Source organism: Archocentrus centrarchus, chromosome 12 (genome assembly GCF_007364275.1).
Source record: "Archocentrus centrarchus isolate MPI-CPG fArcCen1 chromosome 12, fArcCen1, whole genome shotgun sequence".
In the NCBI taxonomy this organism is placed as follows: domain Eukaryota; kingdom Metazoa; phylum Chordata; class Actinopteri; order Cichliformes; family Cichlidae; genus Archocentrus; species Archocentrus centrarchus.
In genome coordinates, this window is record NC_044357.1 from 7,386,882 (window position 1) to 7,407,615 (window position 20,734).

General features: G+C 42.0%; 1 protein-coding gene across 5 annotated transcripts; it reads left to right on the forward strand.

Annotated features, from left to right (window-relative positions):
• The first annotated feature begins 1,809 nt into the window (after nt 1–1,809).
• On the forward strand, nt 1,810–19,276 carry sec16a (SEC16 homolog A, endoplasmic reticulum export factor). 5 transcript variants are annotated; one of them, XM_030742521.1, is made up of 32 exons: nt 1,810–1,897; nt 3,129–3,207; nt 3,287–6,670; nt 6,801–6,952; nt 7,203–7,285; nt 7,449–7,566; nt 7,825–8,023; nt 9,206–9,374; nt 9,495–9,637; nt 10,440–10,501; nt 10,874–11,012; nt 11,123–11,365; nt 11,441–11,538; nt 11,646–11,727; nt 12,065–12,182; nt 12,274–12,385; nt 12,497–12,602; nt 12,794–12,934; nt 13,050–13,163; nt 13,350–13,551; nt 13,708–14,156; nt 14,301–14,345; nt 14,950–15,114; nt 15,205–15,282; nt 15,407–15,463; nt 15,566–15,686; nt 15,799–15,936; nt 16,116–16,198; nt 16,432–16,503; nt 16,872–16,931; nt 17,950–18,018; nt 18,138–19,276. In XM_030742521.1, the coding sequence occupies exons 3-32, from the start codon at nt 3,359–3,361 to the stop codon at nt 18,210–18,212; spliced, it is 7,005 nt and encodes a 2,334-aa protein (XP_030598381.1). In that variant the 5' UTR covers nt 1,810–1,897; nt 3,129–3,207; nt 3,287–3,358; the 3' UTR covers nt 18,213–19,276. The 5 variants fall into 5 exon arrangements, with proteins under 5 accessions (XP_030598381.1, XP_030598380.1, XP_030598383.1 ...); XM_030742520.1 differs by lacking the exon at nt 3,129–3,207 and having other exon boundaries at nt 1,811–1,897; XM_030742523.1 differs by lacking the exon at nt 3,129–3,207 and having other exon boundaries at nt 1,811–1,897; nt 16,872–16,910.
• Nucleotides 19,277–20,734: the final 1,458 nt, after the last annotated feature.

A 20,734-nucleotide genomic window follows, 5' to 3' on the forward strand; every position in this document is an offset into this window, starting at 1 on the left:
TCGGTTGACATGTCTGAGTGAAAGTAGAGGAAAAGGAGGTGTGTGAACAAGACACAGTTGTATTCTCACATTGTGGGTGTTTAAACTCTCCAGCGAGAGTGTTTGGTTTCTGTTGTTTGTCTTTTCCAACCATGACTCTACAAAGTGGACTCAACAAGTATGTCATAAAACTGCTATATGTGACATAGTAGTGACGGACTAGTGGTACTGTCATGGGAGGCTATAATGCATTCCTGTTATAAAAATAGAGGTTAGTACTGTATATTTTTCTGTCACAATAAAATGAACGCCTAATTTCATCCATCCTTCCCTGCATTTGTTTTCTCAACAGATTTCCAATTCAGGTCATATGGGGGCTGAAGCCTAATACCTTGTGAAGTCAAACACTGATTTTAGACACTTGTCTCTGTCCTACTATAGTTCATCCCAAAGGTATTCAGAGGGTTTGAGGTCAGGGCGCTGTGAAGGCCAATCAGGTTCTTCCACACCAAACTCATCCAGCCATGCATTTCTGGACTTTGCTTTGTGCACCAGGGAATATTTGTGCTGGAACATGGCCTTCCTCAAACGGTTTTTACAAAGTTGGAAGTACAGAATTGTCTAAAATTTCTTGATAAGCTGAAGCATTAAGATTTCCCTTCACTGGAATTAAGAGGCTCAGGACAAAGCCCAGAAAAATAATGAGTAAGCGCTGTGGCCAAATACTTTTGTCTGCATACCGACATTCCCGATAAGACATTTGAACAGGAACATAGCACACAAGCACCACATCTTAAATACAGCCATTACATAAAGGACTTTAATGCTGCTGTTGTGTACAGAAGACAATATTGTTGCTGTTTACACATTCTGTCTCATACTGATGTTTGCTCACTTGCACTGTAATGTACATAGACTTGCAATGATTTATATAATTTTGAGAATAACCTCATACACCTCATGCCTTTTTTTTTTTTACACAGACATCAATAATTGTATATATATCTTGTGCCATTCATTGTCATATTTTGATGCCCCATATATGTTTTCATATCTGTATCTCACATTCTTATAGCTCTCTGTTTCATTTTATTTTGATTGATTGTAGCTGCACACTGTGGGTCAGGGGGAAATGACATTCTGATCCTGTGTGTGTCCTGTACATATTGCAGAACTAACAATAAAGTATATTTGAGATTTTGACTCTGACGGGAGTGTATTCAGTAAGACAAAATCACTTTATATTTAAGTTTTATTTGACTTCAGGTGGAAAGGAACCTGGTATTTAAACAGACTGCCACATGTAAATTTCAGTGGCTCATGTCTGCATGCTTTACCAATAATAAGAAAGTGGGTTTTGCCTGGATGATACTATAGTGCTCCCAAGTGGACACATGCCTATTTGCGTTCTTTATTTGCAGAATTAGTGGCACAATTACTCTATAATGGTAGTCTGTTATAATACCTCACTATTACAGAGTTTTTTGCGCACATAACTTAGTATGTCGATATGTCTTGAGGCATACCTGTCATTATTAGAGTCAGAAGTCCCGATTTATGCCTCTTTAAGTGCATTAAAATTGTTTTGCAGTTTGCGTGTACAAATCGAACGCAGTTTTCTGTGTGTGTGTGTGTGTGTGTGTGTGTGTGTGTGTGTGTGTGTGTGTGTGTGTGTGTGTGTGTGTGTGTGTGTGTTTTCTGGATGATATTTGGATTACATGACCATAAAGAAAAATCAGTGAATTTTGAACTTCAGTTGAATCGCAGGACACATAAACACGGAAAGGTTCTCTAATAAGCCCCGCCCTCTTGTGACGCAAACGTTGTTTGGCCCGTGACGCTGCTTGTACACGTAGCCTAGTAGGATGTGTTCATTGAAGATGGTGGCGTTGTGTCAGACTCAGTGTCCAGCACATTTGTAAGAATTTATTCATTTCTGTACACATTTCCGACAGCGGGTAAGGGTATATCTATAACATAAGTAACAATGCTTTACTCTGGACGTTTTAATTTGGTGTCTGTATCAGGCACGAAACTGTTACCTTGTGATTAGCGCACAGCTAGTTAGCCGGGAATGCTAAGTGAGCGGCAATGCTAATGCTAGCTGACCAGGCAGTGAACCTGTTACATTATGCTCGACGAGTGGCCAGCGAACTGTAACTTATCGGTGTGTTACCATGTCAGTGCTGAGTTTGTACGGAAATTATAGGGCTTTCGTTACCCATTGAACTGCTTGGGATAAGGGCGAAATCGGGCAGACTTTAGGTGTTAGAGATTTGCTGGCTCCGGCTTTTACGACATACGGAGCACTGTAGGATTCCCGTTAGCTGTTGTGCCAATCACCGGACCTTTCCCCGACTGCCGCTTAATGTGTAACACTGTATTAATGTCGTACCAGACCAAAAATATATAGCAACCGTTTATATTTTAAGTGTCAGATAGTAGTAAGAAGTAGGCAGCGTGTGTCTCAGCAGACTAATTTTGTGACTTTTGTAAGTTGGCAGGTCAGCGGTGCTAACGTTACGAGGCTTACAAGCGTGCAACGACTCTTGGTGAATTTATTTCCCAGGGCGCCTGAAAGATCCGGGATCTCTCTGGTAGAGCTCATCTAGTCAAACCTACCTTCCCGTTACGTTCGTTCCGTATGTTGTTAATCTCTAACTCCAACATTTGAAATGCATATTGTCAGGCCGTATTAGCTCGACGCGACCTCCTACTGAGAAACGCATAGTATCTTTATTTGTCAAATGATAATCATGGCCTTGGTCTTATTATTACATTTGTAGTGTCGCAATTTAAACGCCCCACCTATTAACTTTACCATTTTAACAGAAAAGGCTGCAGAGATGTGCAAGATGGTGACACAACTCATGTAACTAAATCATTTTCGTAACGTCAAACTCAAGAAACAACTATGGATGAAATGGCACGGTCAATATTTTCAAGCGTTTTTTCACATAGGTGATATGTTTTATTACCAATGTGTAGACTTACAGAAATGCTTTGGTTCATATTTGCATAAGACGAGCATTAAACGTTTTACAAACCAATTGACTTAAGACCAGATAATGTAACTGAAGCTAGTATTCATTGCAGTCAATTAGGTATGTTTTACTAAGTAGAGCACTATATATATTTACCCACCACAGCATCTTAAAAGCTGATGTAGAACTTGCCACGTTGGACCATTTGATTTGAACAGGACCACAGGCTAAAACACAAACAAAGGTGTGGTAAAGTACCTCAAAGAGGCAGGGTTTTTTTTTTGTTGTTGTTAAACACTTCCTCTATCTTTGTCTTTATTCAGCTACGCCTGACTTCAGTCTTCAGTGAGATCTCTTAGAGTGACCTGGTCCTCGGACCTGATAACTCTGCAGACATGCAGCCCCCTCCCCGGACTGGACCCCCAGGAGCCACTGGCCCTCCTCCTTCTGGGCCTAATATGTTTCGCAGGACCAGGCCTTACAAGCATGCTGCAGCAGCTGCTCCCACAATGCCTCCTGCTGCCCAACCCATGACAGACCCTTTTGCTTTTAGTAGAGCGCCTCCCCCTATGGCTGCAGGAGGACTCCCAACAGTACCTAACAGCAACCCTGCACCAATGCAAACAACACCTAATGCCATGTACCCTCAACATGGCTCGGGGCTGCCTCCACAACCACAGGTACTAGAGGGTGCCACGGCTGCTCCTCTTGGAGTTAACCCCTTCAACCCTCACGGTACAGCACCCCTTGGTCCAACAGGATATGTATCCTCACATAGTGAACAGGGATATTTTAATTCGAGAGAACAGACACCATCCACATCCACAGAGTCAGCACCTGTGGCTACAACCTCAGAACCAAGTCAGACACCTTTGAACCCAGAATTTCAAGGACAGTCTGCTCCTCTGTTGGTCCCCTTCCACCCACTACCTCCCACCACCTCCTCTTCTCAGTGGGCCCCTGATCATGGAAGTCGCCCTCCATCTGTTCAGAACTATTTCCAGCCTACTAGTGACCCTCAACCACAGCCATTTAATATACCTCCACAAACTCAGATGTACCCCTCCCACAGCCCATCACCCCATCACAACACCCCTACCCCTCCAACCCAACCTGTACATCTCCAGAATCAGGTTTCTCTTCCTCCTCAACACCCACTAAAACCCCCCACTAATCAGTGGCCAGACCCAAATGGGCCCCAGCAGCATAATTCCCATTTCCCAACACAGAATTACTTCAGTCAGAGCTCTGCTCCACCAGATCCTTGGTTTAACCAGCCTCCACAGGACTCAGGCTACCACCAAATGAGTACTGGTATGGGCTATCCTCAGCCTCTACCTGATGCTACTGGATCTCAGCATTCATCCAGCACTGGGCCTGGGCCTAGTTCTGTCCCAGCCCCAGTTCCACATTTCCAGGAATCTGGTACACTTTCAATGTTCTTCAAAGACAGTGATGTGGAAAATGAGGAAACACTGTCTGGAGAGAGAAATAAGGCAGCGAATGGTATTGCTGGAACTTTTCAACATCACAGCAACCAGCAGACACATAGTAGTCATGCAGATGTTTCTTCTGATTACCAAGGAGCTTCTCTTTACGATCATTCACAAGTACCTTATATGAATGATGGCAGTCGTCCATCACAAGGAAATGCTCAGAAGCCAGGTGATTCCCAGTTTGACCATGTAGAGAATTTGGAGTGTGTCCCAAACCAGGAAGTATTACCCAGTGAAATGCACAGTAGTCCTGCTGCTACTGCACCCCACGGCGTTGACCACTTTGAAACTGGACCCAACCTGGAGACTCCAGATTCAATTCCAAGGCCAATGAGATCCGCCAGTGTGTCATCCAACTACAGCAACATGAGCCATGGAAGTGGAACAGGCACTCGTCGACACCAGGGAGTGGTAGGCACCTTTATTCAGCAGGAAAGCCCACGGCTCTCTGATGATCCTAATCAGCCTGCTGCTGCTGGAGGCTACTTTGAACAGATTGACACTTCCCCACCTGGAGATATTGGTGTACAACAGAGCTCCCTGGAGCAAATTTGGCCTCCCACACCTAGCCCTCCCAAACCAACCGGTATTTTTCAGGCCAGTGCTAACAGCTCTTTCGAACCTGTGCGCTCACATGGGGTTGGGGTGCGTCCTGCTGAGGTTGACAGGGCTAAAATGGTTGCAGAAAGGGGTACAGATTGTACACCGGGCAATATGGAGCAGCCACCAGATAATATGGAAAACATTTATGGTCCAGGGCACCCTCTGCCTGCAGGTGCTGGAGGTGGTGTACCTCATCTGACACACCCAGGGGTTCATTCTCACTCTCGACCTTCATCCCGTGCTCATGGGATTAATCAGCCCTGTGAGAGCCCTGCCACTACTCTGTGGGCTCAGAATGATCCTACGAGCTTGGGTGCCAACATCCTCCTTGCCCCTGCTGCCCCAACAGTTCTTGCCCCTTTACGAGAACCCAGTGCTGATGTTATCCAGCCTCCAGAGGATGGTCCACTGGACCTGCAGCCCTCCCAAAGAACCCAGCCATCTTCTCATCAACACTCAGAGAACCTAGAGAACCCACCAAAGGTGAATGAGGCAGAGCCTAATGACTCTCAAGGCAACCCGGGCTATGCAACGCTCCTTGTACCTAGCTCGCTCCACCAGCCTGTTTTCATTGCCCCACCAGTGTCTAATTACAGTGTAATTCCCCCTAGTACCACTCCTCAAGCAGTCACTCAAAGTAGCCTTAGGGAAACTACCCCACCTGTGAGATCAGTTACACAGGGACACGGCGCCAGTACCTCCCAACCACCTTCAGTAACATGTAATCAAAATCCGCTCTTTTCTCCTGGAATCCTGAGTTTTGGTGCTTCAGCTTCTAATAACGGTCCGCTCAATCTGACTCGAGACAGCACAGCAGCTGCAACATCAGAAATCACAGTGCCACCGCATCCTCAATCTGTCCGCCCTCCTCTTTCAAGGGGCCAATCACTGGGCGGAGACAGCCACTCTGCTCTCCAAGTTAATCTGCAAGCTTCTCTTATGAATGATCTTTCTTCTAATCATAATCAGCCATCAAATTATGAACTGCTTGATTTTTCTATGCACCAATCAAAAGCCCAAACCCAGGCTTCGGGCCACCCTTCCTCTCTTCACGAGTCTCCACAATCTAGTAATGGATTTTACCTACAGGTCACCAAAGATGCTCAACAGGGACTACGAGTGGAAGCGAATGCCTCTGTCCAGACTCCAACCTTGTCATCTACTGCACAGGTACCACCAGCACCCTCGCAAGCAACCTCCAATACCCAGCAGCCCCCAACAGAACCTCCTAAGGTAGTAGATTCTCAGGCTGCACTACATGGACAAAAAGATACTCCTCCTGTTACTGTGAGTGGAGTACAACCTCCCAGTGGCCAGTATCCTGCTCCAGTACAGGGGCCTTCAGCAGGAAATGCTCCTCCTCCTGCTAGTACAAACCCTCCCAGGCCTCAAGGTCCTCCAGGAGCTCCCCAGTCAACTCCTGTGGAGCCACCTCGACCACCGTCTTCTGCAGGCAGCCATCAAGGATATGGGCCTCCTCCAGTGCCGGGTCAGATGTATAGCGGCTATTATGGTAATTATGGAGAATATCCAGATAGCAGAGCACCATATCCTTCTGGCCAGTACCCACCTCCATCTGGGGATCCTAGAGCACAGCCATATTATCAAGTACGTGTAAGATGTCCTTTTCCTTATGCAAGTATGTGATTATTTATCTCCCACTTCTGATATAGTAAGAGAAATGTTATTGTAATGTAATTTACACAGAAAACCCATTATTGGTGCTTTTACCTCTCAGGCTGGGCCATACAGGAACAGAGCAGATCCTTGGTATGGCAGATATGAGGGGCAAACCCAGGGTTATCATGATCCAAACTACCAGTACAGAGAGCCTCAGCCAGAGCGCCCCAGCTCTCGAGCCAGTCAGTACTCTGACAGACCATCATCCAGGTTTGTGAAACTCTTTTCTTTGGCTCACAAGATGACTTGCGCAGTATGTATCGTATGTGAAGCCAAAGTCTTTTCATGTAGTCATACATGGAGTTTTTAAACTATCTTAAGAGAATTTTGAGAGTTAAAGAATTGCCTGCAGTGAGGTTAGTTTGGTTGGAAATTATCTGTGTTTAGACATTTGTATTGCTTTATCCATAAATCGTACCTTTTTATTTATTTACTTTTCTCTTTTCTCCCTCCCCTAAAGGCAAGGCTATCCCGAAGATTACCACAGAGCAAACCAAAGTGCCTATAGTGATTATTATGCAAATTATGCCAAGTACTATGGAGGTATGGGCTATAGTTTTAAAGCTTTGAAAATTTACCATCACAGTTTTCCATTTTCTGTATTGCCTTTGTTGAAAGACAGTTTAAAAAAGGCATTAATACTACACTGTATAGTCATTTTTAATGTGTATCCCCCTGTCTTCCTTTTAAAATTTTCTATGTAAAGGATACTATGGACACTATGACCCACGATACAGAGGATACTATGACCAATCCTACTGGCCTTACGATGATAGCTACGTAAGAGGAGAGAGCTACGCTAATCCACAAATGTATCCTGCTAGGTATGCAGAGAAAACCATTTGCTTATCATGAAATTGTTATAATAATGTATGTTTAGTGGTGGGTAATAAAAGGTGGTGTAAGAAGTGCTGCTGTTCATGTGTGGGGAAAGAAAAATCTAGGTTTGGTGCATCAGATGTTTTAAGCCTATTTCAAATGCTTACCTCTTGTGTGTTATTACATGATGCATTGCATCAGTTTGTTTTTTTGTTTTTTGTTTTGTGCAATTCGATTTACAACGGTCTACACTTTGCTCGCAGGAAAGCTGGTTATGATGACCAGTGGCGATACTATCCCGGTTACGACGCCAGCTTTGATGATGACTATCGTCGTCAGGGAGACATGTATGGCGATGACTTTGACCGGCGCAGTGTCCACAGCGAGCAGTCGGCGCACAGCGTACGCAGCTCCCACAGTCACCACAGCAGACGGAGCAGCTTCAGCTCACGATCACAACAGGTAAATTATGTTTTTTGTTGTTTGTATTTTTTTTTTTTTTTTTCCCTTGTATTCTTTTTGTACGTGCTGTTATCTGACTGAAACATAGTAGGCTCTCTCTAACATTATATTAATAGGCTCATAAACCCTTAAGCTGCTGTCCTAAAAAGAAAAATCAGATCTATTTAGTTAAAGGCAACAAAAACCTTTTCAAGCCTCGTAGGTGTGACATCTTGATCCCTTCTGCTGGTGACTCCACAACAGAATTCATCCCCAAAGTCACTTCAGCAAAGCTCATACAGGCTGGAGAACTTACAGCAGTTAGAACAGGTGATGCAGGTTCAGTTTTAACAGTAATTTTTCCTTTTTGAGTTAAATTAAGTTCCTCAGTGTTTGACTTGCGTTTCCTCTATTGAGGCGTTCACTTCAGTGTTAAAACTGTCACTGTGACCTGATTTGCCTCAAAGGTTGGCTTAAGCATTCCTTGCAGGAAGACAACGATAGGTTAATTGTATATTGTGTATTGATCGTCAATCAGGTCTTCAGGAAAAAAAGCTTTTTGCCTTTTTTGGGGGGGGGGTGGTCATTGAAGTGCTTGCAGATGCTGTGATTGACACAAATCACAACCAGTGTTATTTGAGCAAACTTTATCAGTGACCTGATTTTTTTATTTTTTTTTATTTTTTATTTTTATTTTTTTTAATTTATTGTTTGTTTATTTATTTATATTTACACTCCTGCAAGGCACGCATCAAGTCTCGTTCCCTTAACTGAAACAACTTGCATTAAGTAGCTTTGGAGCAGCACACAGATCGACTTATTTATTTATTTTTTCCAGCCTGGAGTCTGAATGTGTCTCCTTGTCTTACTTTAAATGGAGATCAGACCACAGTTTGAGTAATCACTGTCAAAATACAGTAAAGCAAAACTCAGTTCATGAACGTATTTTTTTCTCATCTGTTTTGCTTTAATTATGTTTTTAGATCTTTGTCAGTCATGTATCGAAATACTGCCAGAGTCCAGCTTAATATGTTTGATCAAACTTTTTTGTGTGTATCCATTTGAGAATTGTGAGTTGGTTTTTTTGTTTGTTTGTTTTTCTAATATAAAGTCTCTTGGTTTTTTGTTTGTTTCATTTATTTATTTTTAATTTGCCTTTTAATGAATAATTCTGTTTTTGTTTGTTTGTTTTCTTTCCTGCAGAGTCAGGTGTACAGGAGCCAGCCTGACTTAGGGTTAGTTAGTGACAGCACTCTCCCTGTGGATTATTCCTATGGGCAATACCCAAATCAGACTGATGCATCTCAGAACTACAGCCAGTACTATCCCTCTGAGTACACAGCAGAAAGCACCTGGATTGCACCTGAGCAGCGTAAGTACACAATCTCCAGACCTTGAGCCAGTTTTCATTTTTAAGGCTTACAAACCCAAGCAGGGTCTTGAGCAGAGTTCAGTCAAGTACTTTTGGTCTGATTCTTTGTTTCCCCTCTAGCTCCTCCTCGTCCCGCAACTCCAGAGAAGTTCACCATACCTCACCGCTGTGCCCGCTTTGGACCTGGTGGTCATCTGGTTCAAGTACTGCCAAATCTCCCCTCAGAAGGACAACCTGCTCTAGTTGATATCCACAACCTTGAGGTATGGCTTTAACAGACCATATCTCAGTTTTTTATTGTTTTGTTTTGTTGTTGTTTTGTTAACACTGTTTGCTGGGGATTATGTAATTTAAAGTTTGGAATATAGAAAAAATATTTAAGCAAATGTGAGGCTGTAAATGTTAATTTGTTTACACAGTAGCCTAGACTACAGGACTTTGTAAAGATGTTTTTGGTTCAGTGTTGTAAAAGAGCTGTATTACTCTGGGTTCACTAAGCCTAGCATACTGAATAGCACTAAAGCTGTAATGGGCTGTGTGTCTTTTATGAAGAAAATGCTTATTTTCTCACAAGGATGTGATGAATCTAAGAATAACTGCTTCACTTTGGTAGATTAAGAATGTTAGATGTAGAACACCAAATGATCTGAAACCACTGACACTTAAAGACCACTGGAGGGTTATACACAGCTTTACCCATGAAGTAGGAAAGAGACAAGACTTGTGCTTACAATTTCAGTTATATTGACCAATAGCTTTTGAGCTGGTGTTGGCAGTAAGCAGGTAAGCATCCTGTGTAAAGGGAAAAAGAGGCATTGCATTAGCTGAAATGTAGTTGTCTGACAGTGACTTCACTTCTTGTTTATTTAAATTTATCTTCATAAACAATGACCAGCAGATGGAACAGTAATGAGGATGTCCATTATCTGCTGATGGAAGTCCAAAAAAAAAAAAAAAGAAAAGTAAACAGTTGCCTGTACTTACACTGACAGGCACCTTAAATGCATTTTGAGAATATATAAAATTAACAGTTATTATGTGAAATGTCTCTTTTATTTTTTTTAGACCATGCTGCAGGATACCCCTGAACAGGCAGAACTGCGTGCTTTCCCTGGACCTCTTGTCAAGTAAGTGAATTCTACCTTATTTAGCTCTCAAACACTGTTCTTAGCTTCTACCTTTTTAAAGCTTTGGAGAGAGGACTGGGTGATTAATCAGATCTGAAATTCAATTATAATTTTGGCTACTAATATATATGAAAACAAAATAATTGGGATAAAAAGATTTGTGGTCGCTTCTTTCCCCTTACGCACAACTGTGCTTACAGAGGTTTCTTCCTTTGAAACTTTTTCCTTCCCACTGTGCTTGCTCAAAGAGGGTCAGGGCCTCAAACGCCCTATGTGATGACACCATGCCCCCCCCCCCAACACACACACAAATGGAAAGTAGCATTGATTAGTCAATGACTTCCTGTCTCTCATCTGTCTGATATTCCTCAGGGAAGAAACTCATAAGGTGGATGTGATCAAATTCTCCCAGAACAAAGCACTGGAGTGTTCCCGTGATAACAACCTCTTAGACAGGGACTCTGCCCGCCTGCTCTGGGACTTCATCATGCTGCTATGTAGACAGAATGGGGTGAGACTGTGCAGACACCACTAAACTTGTCACACATTGAAATAAAGGCAAAAGTGTGGCTTTTCACATTTGCATGAAACAGCATTTTGACTCATACTCTGTTTCCTAAGACTGTTGTTGGCACAGACATTGCTGACCTCTTGCTGAAGGAGCATCGCTCTGTCTGGCTTCCCGGCAAGAGTCCTAATGAAGCCAACTTAATTGATTTTAATAATGAGCCACTGGCAAGAGCCGAGGAAGAGCCTGGAGCCGGACCGCTATCCCTACTATCAGACACTTTCATGACTGTCCCAGAGAATGTTGGCAAAGAAACAGAACGCTTCAGGGAGCTGCTGCTGTTTGGCCGCAAGAAGGTAATAAATGTACATAAGAAATGCATTGATGTTTTAATTTGCAAGATTTAGAACATCTGAACTTTGTCGAATTAGGATGCACTAGAAGCAGCCATGAAGGGAGGTCTCTGGGGTCACGCTCTGCTGTTGGCCAGTAAGATGGACAACAGGACACATGCACGTGTCATGACAAGGTAAAGGATCAGATGTACCAAAGTTTAGAATTCACACTACTTTGTTTTATGATTATTATATACACATATTTTATTATATTTTTTTTGCATGTGTCTTTGTTGTATAGGTTTGCTAACAGTTTGCCCATCAATGACCCTCTTCAGACAGTGTACCAGCTGATGTCGGGGAGGATGCCTGCATCAGCCACCGTAAGATATTTGTGATTAGATGGACTTGATCTATATATATAAACTAAGCTTCCTCTTCGATCAGGAAGTTGTATTTTGGTGGTTACATACTTTTGTAAAAGCTGAAATGTCTTCAGATGGAGACAGTGGGTTTATTTTTCAGCATAACACAACAAAGTCAATGTGTCTGAAACACTATTCAGAGCAGAATGACGTTTAAGGTGCAGCAAAGCCAAAATGTAATGTCCCTATATGAGGACGCAGGGTCTTCTGGGGGTTAGACACTAGTTAAGACGGCCTGTGGAGAACCTGCATGTCTTTATTTCTGCCCTAGCTAACATGTCTTGTACCCATTCAGTGCTGTGGAGAGGAGAAGTGGGGAGACTGGCGTCCTCATCTGGCCATGGTGCTGTCCAACCTCTCACACACCCTGGACTTGGATACTCGCACAATTACCACTATGGGCGACACACTTGGTAAGATTGTATCAAAAATTCAGTAATCAAGAGCGTTGGCAACAAAGGCAGACCCTCACACTCTGTTTGCTCTCATTTTGTCTTATGTTAGCTTCTAAGGGCCTGATTGATGCCGCACACTTCTGCTATTTGATGGCTCAAGTTGGTCTTGGGGTTTTCACAAAGAAGAGCACCAAGATGGTCCTGATTGGCTCCAACCACAGGTTAATGAAATAGTCACATACACCTGTCTCCAGGAGGTCATCTTAAAATGATCTCAAAGTTTATAGAAAACAAGCAATATATGTAACCTCATCTTTGTTTCTTCACTTTAGTTTGCCCTTTTTTCAATTTGCGACTAATGAAGCAATCCAAAGGACTGAGGCCTATGAGTATGCTCAGTCTCTGGGCTCCCAGCCCTGTTCACTGCCAAATTTCCAGGTGGGTTTTTTGTTTTGTTTCTGGCACCAGTAAATAAACAAACACCAAGAACCTTATAATTGACTGCACTGATTGTGGAGACTGGTTTAGTACATATTGCAGTAATGTTTTATCAGTGATAAATTACTAAGAAGTAACACACTATTCTGCTAACACACTATTTTGTTTTTTTTTTTCCTGTCTCATATTAGGTGTTCAAATTGATCTATGCATGTCGCTTGGCTGAAGCAGGCTTGAGCGCTCAGGCCTTTCACTACTGTGAAGTTATCTCAAAGACTGTCCTCATTCAGCCTTCTTACTACTCCCCTGTTTTCATCAGTCAGATCATACAGGTATACGATCATTCTTCTCCTCCTCTTTTAGCTGTGTTTTTGCCTATATAGAACCACTTAGATACACTGCAGTGTTCATTCTGTCAAGAGTTACTGTTATACTGTTTGCCAACAGATGTCTCAAAAGCTGCGGTTCTTCGATCCACAATTAAAAGAGAAGCCGGAGCAGGAGTTGTTCGTTGAGCCTGAATGGCTGATTCGCCTGAGACAGCTGGATGGACAGATCAAAGTGAGGAGATGGAAAAGCGTTTGTCTCAACTGAAAATTTTAAATCGGCACATATGACTACAAACAATTTTCATATAGAGAGGGCATGTAAACATCATCTGAATACTGTTTAAGTTAGATATGAAGGTTATGCATAAACAGCAATTTGTATCAGTCTAACTAAAGTCTGATGCTTTGTGTTTCTTAGACGGGAGTGATCACATACAATGCAGACAGAACAACTCCTACACAGTTTGACTGCAGCAGCCCCAGCTCTGACTTGGACCAACCGAGTCCACCTGAACCGTATAGCATCCCGCTGGAGACGGATGGCTCAGCCCCTGACAACCCACTCATAAGCTCATTACTGCCGGGGCCGCCACCACAAGGAGTCCAGTTGATGCCTCCAGGTGTGTGTGTGTGTGTGTGTGTGTGTGTGTGTGTGTATGTATATGTAGATGTTGTCAAACCTTTGCTTTTTAAAATTTTTTTGGTACATGTTTAATTTGTCTGAAATGTCTGACACATTTAAAATGCATCAAATTTCATCTCTTGTACTCTTTCAGCTCCCACTTCCATCCTCCAAGATGGGATGGCCCCTCCTCAGCGCTCACCTTCTACTGATGTGCCCCAGTACTACCCAGTCCCCCTCAGTGGACCACCAGGCCAGATTCCCTTCCCAAACTACCCTCCGCAGAATCCTGGCTTTGCCCCTCCCACCTTCCAGCCTCAACCCGAGCAGCCAGATATGTATCCAGGAGCCCATCAGCAGCAGTATCCCCCTCATCAAGTGGGCCAGATGTCACCACACATGCACCCTCAGATTCCACACTCACCTATACATCCCCCAGCCCAGATGCCTCTGCACGTGCCCCCTTCTCCTGGACACATGCCGCCTGTAGAGCACCCACCACAATCCCCAGTAGAGATGCCGACTGTCCAATCAATTCCATCCTCTCCACGCAGGACCTCCCTGACTCCTCAGAAGGACTTCTATGACCAGATGGCTAAGATGGTCAGTATCTGGCAGTGTGAATGTTTAAATGAATATCTTTACAGTGTTTTTGGCAAAGTCACAGTTGTTTTACTTACATCTGTACTTTTTGATTCATTAAATGTTCTAGTAAATGCTTACTATGTTGTCTTTATGGTTCTGCAGGGTCACGGGAGATCTCGGACTACTTCACAATCATCATTGCATTTGGTGTGTTTGTGTCAACTGCTAGTATAGTAATTCTGCTTAACTTGTTCAGTTCTAATGTGTTTTAGGCATTTTGGAGGCAGCTTTTGCTGGCAAAAATTAGTTTTAAAAAATCACTCAAAATGAACATGCTTTTGAACTTTAACCTTAATACAATTTTAAAAAATGATTATATAAAAACATACCTCCTGTAAAGTTAAACTATTTAGTGTGTGTTTTTGTACCAGACTGTAATTACGGTTATGTAAAGTTTGGCATTTTAACATTGGCATCAGTGCAGATCAAATCCAGCCTCAAGTGGCTCCTCTAGGGATTGGTACTTTGAAATTGATTTCATATTGTAGCCCTGGAGGTTGCCGCCTTAAGTCTGTCTTACCCAGAGTGCAAGTGGACTGTAAATTTTCAACTTTTGCTTCTAAATTACTAAGTTTGTGTTGTTACTCCATAATCCCATTTTTTGATTACTAGAATTTCATCTATATCAGGAATCAAGTCAGTATTTATAAAACAGTCTGTGAACAATAAGAGAAAAATGTATACGTTGTCCTTAGCTAGGGAAAGCAGAGGTCTCTGTATTTTATTCATATCTGTCTTTTCTGTCATTCAGTCATCAGGACGTCGCTCCCGAACTGCCTCGGAGTCTTCCACTCACTCTGGTGGAAGAGAGCGGAGCAACTCAGCTGTAAAGCAGGCCTCTCCACCTCCACCCTCAATTCCTGAACAGCCCAATAAAGAAGAGACCAAGAAAGTCAAGAAGGATTCTCCAAAAAAGGTTCGTTTTCACATATCAGCTCTCGGGTTTTTCAGCCTGCACTGTGGTCACTTGTGTTAAGTGGAGTACTTAGTATCTTTTCACACACAGAGAGGGGTTGGCTGGCTGGGCTGGATCATTGGGAAGGGGAAGAATGAGGCTCACTTGCCAGATGATAAAAATAAATCTGTAAGTTATAGCGATTACACTTTGCACTTTTCCCCTTCTTATTCTGCATTACTTTATCTATATATTTTATACAGTTGCTTGTACATGTAGCCAATACTTATAAGAGCACTGTGATCTTTGTCAGATTGTGTGGGATGAACAGAAGCAGAGATGGGTTGACTTGAACGAGCCTGAAGAGGAGGTCTGTAATAGTTCAAACTCCAAGTCAGAACTGTATTGTACAAAAAAGCCTAAAGGTTTTACAAATCCAGTGATTCTTGTGGTTTTTCTTCTAAACTCTTAGAGCAAGCCACCTCCACCACCACCCTCTGGCTTCCCCAAGATGCCTCAGGTTCCTGGTCCTGGAGGGCCTGCTGCACCTCCAAGTAGTGGTCCTCCTGTCAACATGTTTTCCAGGAAGGCAGGTGAGATGAGGATTATTCACTGTGGCTTTTGGCTACACAAACACCTCTAAAATTAGAAGTATGTCTTCTTTTATATGCTTCTTGCCACTCAGATGCATTTCTTCCCTCTCAGGCACTAAGAGTAGATACGTGGATGTTTTGAACCCCAGCAGAGCTGCTAAACCTGGCGGTTTAGCCCCTGCTCCAGCGGACATCTTTGCTCCTTTGGCACCGATGCCTATTCCTGCAAACCTGTTTGTGCCTAGCTCAGGTGTGTGTGTTGTGTGTTAAATTAATTTGAGAGGGTATAATAACTTGTATGCATGTTACAGTACAGTTCTAAGAAGCAGCAGTTGGGACTTATAGAGGAATTCTGCTTTATTCTTGAAAAATTAGAGCAGCAAAGCAATTAAAGATCAAATTCCATGTTTATTTGTATCGTTGTCTCAGCTCCCGATGATCATCAACCTCTGGAAGGCAGCGAAGGAGGCAGTCAGGAGCAGAATTCACCAAATACCAGCGCTGCTCCACAGGTATCTCTACTCTTTACTTGTAACCCTTTAATATTCTTAATAGTAATGAACTTTATTTCTGTATTACATTTCAAAGATAAGTTAAAAAGACAAAAAATAAGCAACATACTGATGGAGAATATAAGACAGTCGACATTAATTACAAAACAAAAGCTCTACTCATCCCGAATGTTTTCTATTGCACTTTTTCTTTTCTTTTTTTCTTTTTTTTTTTTTAATTTAAATCTGTTTAGATGTTCACCCCAATGTTGTTACCACCTGCCCCAGAAGGTCCTCCAGTGCCTGATGGCTCACAGTCTGGGGAGGTAAGCCCGAGCCTGTAGCTCCTGTAATAACAGCACTGAAATATGATGCTTGACAGCCAGTGGCCAGTGTGTGTAGTTTGCTTTTTGTAAAGTTAATGTAAGAGGGAAAGAAGATGGGAATAAATGCATGTATAATTAAAATCTGTCCTCATATTCATGCTAAATGCCTTGTTGAATAATACAAACTCTGTTCCATGTGCTGCTCTAATTTAATTCTTCCCGCGTCTGTTTTTCGAATCATAATTTTATGCTGATTTATTCATTTTCATTCTGAACTGATAGCAGAAGCAAAACTAATCCAGTGCATGTGAGATTATTAATATGGGTTTGTGTGTGTTTTTGTTTTATTTCCCTCCTGCTGTCTGTAGCTGTCACGTTCTAGTTCAATGAGTTCTTTATCACGCGAAGTGAGTCAGCATTTAAACCAGGTACCTGTAGCTGGGCTTTAAATTATCCAGTCCCACCCCCGCCTGCCACCCTTCTAGCTCACCCCGCATCACTAGTAGCACGCTTCAGTACACGCACCCAAAGCTTCTCTGCCCATCTAACCCAGGATGTCTGCCTGTTCACCCCCTGTTGTCTTCACCATTGCTAACTCAACACAACTAAACCCTGCAAACAGTCAGCAAAATCTGGCTATACTTGTAATGAAGTTTCTTGACTTATTAATGGAAATCTGTTGGTAGGTTCAAACTGAAACTTAGCAGCTGTGGGGGGGCTTGCCCAAAAATGTTGTTCTAACTCCTGTGTGGCAGAAAGATGAGAGTTCTACTAACTTTTGTTATACAAGGACTTCTTTATTGAATGGATTGTAATGAAATTTAGGACAGATATGAATAGTGTTCAGAAGATTATCATCAGTGGTTTGGTAATCCTCCGACTAATCTAGTGCTGTCTGCAGGTTAAAAGTATTAAGATTTACTTATAGGCTTTATAGGAAAACATGGCCATGTGTGAAGTAAAATACATGATAAAACAGGTGCCTTTAGGGCTTAGCTACCTTTTGATTGAGTCACAGCAAATTTGATTTTTAGTTGCCAAAAGAACAAGACAGCAACAACCAGAATGCCAAAATTAGAGCTTCCTTTTGTGCTTGGCTTTAATTAGCAAGCTAATCTGTTTCATTGATGATGAATTTGGTAAGCAGCATTTCAAAGAATAAAAAAGTGAAGCATGCAGGAGATCTTTGCAGGAGAGATCCTTTGCTTGTCACGGGAGCTCACAGCTTCATTAATCCACCATAAAGCTTGCATGGATGTGTAACAGTGCTGCCTCACTGCCTCCTCCTGTCCTCACTGTTTTTTCACTTTTCCTTGACCTCCATTTAATACTGTTGTCAAACCTCTTTTTTTTTTTTTTTTAAGTGTGTCCTGCTTTCCATCTGCTCTAAAGTGATGTTAGTGTAACACTGCTCACACTTCAGTAATTCTGCTTGTCTTTGGACAGAGTGATCGTGCCCAGGGGACTGCACCCAGTGGAGGCGTCACCTTTTATAATCCCTCGCAGTTTCCACCGGTATGAACTCAAGGTTTCAAACGTTTTGCAGTCGTGAGACCCTTAGTTTTTTTTTTTTTTTTTTTTAAATAACCTTTTCACTATATAATGCTCTTTCTTTGGTGCTGTTTTTCCCCCAGACAAGTGCACCATCAGGAGGTGGACTACGCTCAGGACGTTTGGGTGGTCCGCGACAGTACCCAGTGATGAAGTAAACAACTGACATACAGACTTGTTGGATTGCAGAGGATCCTAGCTGAAAGTAAAAGAAGCACATGGACAAACTGCTCTATGTCTTAAGGACCCTTTTTTTTCTTTTTTGGCTGTACCTAAGAAGAGCATAATTACAGTATCTGTCACGTCAGAACTCGACCACACTTCTCTCCCCCAGTTCAGTAATCTTTACTGATGCGTTTCTGAGAGGCGTGTCTTTCCTTGAAGGGCTTTCTCCTGCATCCAAACAGAAGATGGACAGTTGAATAATGGAGGCTGATCTGTGGATGCATTCAAACACAAACTGTACGTTCATGTAGGCTTAATTTAGTGTACAGTAAATGCATCTCTCCTCTAAAGCTGCCCGGCTCTGACACTGTTAACAGAATCATCATCCTGTCCCTTTCTGTCTCAAGTCCAGATGGCTGTGATTGCTTGTATGTGTGACAGAGAGCGGCACCTTTTTTTTTTTTTTTTTCTTTTTTTTTTAAATTTCATATTTTGGACTTTTATGTGCAACTCTTTGGTGTTCTGTCAACTGGAGACGGCGTTTTTATGTGAGAATGAATTGTGTCCGTACTGCTTCGTCTGCTGTGTTTGCTTTCCTTCAGTTGCCCTTCGGTAAAGAAGGCATGATGGATGACATAGAGAAGAAAGTGTTAGGATGCTGCACGTTTCAGATATTTATTTTCAGTGTCCTCCTGCCCATCAGTTCTTCAATTCTAAAGATGTGTCAGCAGGGTCTTTTTGTCCACGTGAGCTCAAGTTTCTCTTGTGAAATATGATCTGATCGAGAGGTGGTCTACAGAGCAGCAGGAACCACGATCAAAACTGCATTTTAAATGTTGCTAAAAATGAATCTATCCAAATATTTGTATATCAGATTGATTGTATTTATGAGATGTAGACATAAAAGGTGTGAGTGTGTGTGTGCGTGTAGATCAACTAATTTTTCTGATAAGCTTTGACAGAAATGCATTTATGATTGAGATGGCAAGATTCATATTCTGATCACCTGTATTGGTCGCTTCCGCAAATAAATCTTTATCTACATTGTAAAATGACAGCTAATTGTATTCCAAGTGCTTCTTGTCATTTTAATTTACTGCTGTGATTTTTTTTTTCTTTAATTCAATCATTTGTCCTCCCACTTTTTTTTTTTTTTTTCTTCTTTTTTTTTCTGAATTTAACCCATCCCCATGCTTTTGTTTCAGAGAAGCAGTTGCGGTCTCCAATGTTTTAGACTCCCTAATGTAAAGTTCTTGACATAAAGTTATAAATACAAAAGGTAGAAACAAAAAATTAATAAAGGTATTTTTGGCCATCTGTAGCACTTTGAAAGAGATGTCCTCTGGTTTCATTCATAAGAGTTTAAACAGACTCTGGGGAGAGGGCGATTCAGTTGGGAATGAGAGCAAAAACACTACAGCTTCCACATTTTCATGTATATAACTAGTAATGGACATGCAACCAAATACTGTGTATACTATTTAAAGCAGTGTCAGAGTTAAAGGATGCAAACATGTGTAGAAGAAAGAAACTGGTGAATATGATGCCGTAGGCTCCAGTACACTTTTTGTAACAAGCACCTACTGATGCAGCAGTATTGTTTGTGCTGTTGACAAACTAATAGACTTAATCACATTGAGAAAAGTTAAAGAATAGGGGGTGGTAGATGATGTCATGCTAGAAATGGGTCATTTTAGCCTGTTGCTAGTCATGTAGTACTGTGCAACAGTCTCAAGCCACCATTTGTTTCTTTAGATTTTGTTAGGAAAATGGGTGCAGCAATTTGTTTTAAATATGCAAATATGCGTGGAAATGCAGTATATAAGGCAAAAACACAGTTTGTAATAAGCTTGAAAGTCAATTACTTATTCTTCAACACAGCCTGAACTCTCTTAGGCAAACTTTTCTTCAATTAGCCCTCAGGAATAGTTCTCCAGGTTTCTGGAAGGACATTCAAAGCTCTTCTTTGGATGTTGCTTCATTAATGTTGAGCTCTGGGCTTTGGGGAGGCCAATCCATGATTGATAGTTTTCCACTATTCATTGACGACGATTTGAACCAAAAATTTTTCATTTTTATTCATCCCTCAAAAAAGACCTGTTCTCACTGATTTCAGTCCAGGTCTTGTGTAATTTAGCACACCTCAGCCTTTTCTTCCTGCTTCCCTTCATTATGACAGCCACCCTTCAACTATTTTCTTGTTGAGGCTTCAGTGACCAGTAGATGGCTCAGCTGAAGGGCCAGACCTCTTAGGTCCTGTTTCAGGTCTTTGTTGGATTTTTTTCCAGTTTCTTAAGGACTTTCAGATGCCATTCATCTACTCTAGGTAGTTATATATTTACACCATATTTTTTATATACTTACCATGACAAGATATGAGGGCTCATAGCTCTTTGGAAATCACTTTGTTAGTGCAAAAAATACCACTTTACGCCTGCCAAACTCTTACACTTGCTATTTTTCATAGACTCAACAAAAGTAATGTAAACAAATTTGTTTTTGTGGCAGGCTGCTA

What these genes read in the sequence shown, in the direction of transcription:
- sec16a (XM_030742521.1), top strand. Translation starts at nt 3,359, where the DNA reads ATGCAGCCCCCTCCCCGGACTGGACCCCCAGGAGCCACTGGCCCTCCT. An exon ending in TTATGCCAAGTACTATGGAG is followed by an intron (nt 7,286 to 7,448) that starts GTATGGGCTATA and finishes TTCTATGTAAAG; the next exon opens with GATACTATGGACACTATGAC. An exon ending in AGCTGGATGGACAGATCAAA is followed by an intron (nt 13,164 to 13,349) that starts GTGAGGAGATGG and finishes TGTGTTTCTTAG; the next exon opens with ACGGGAGTGATCACATACAA.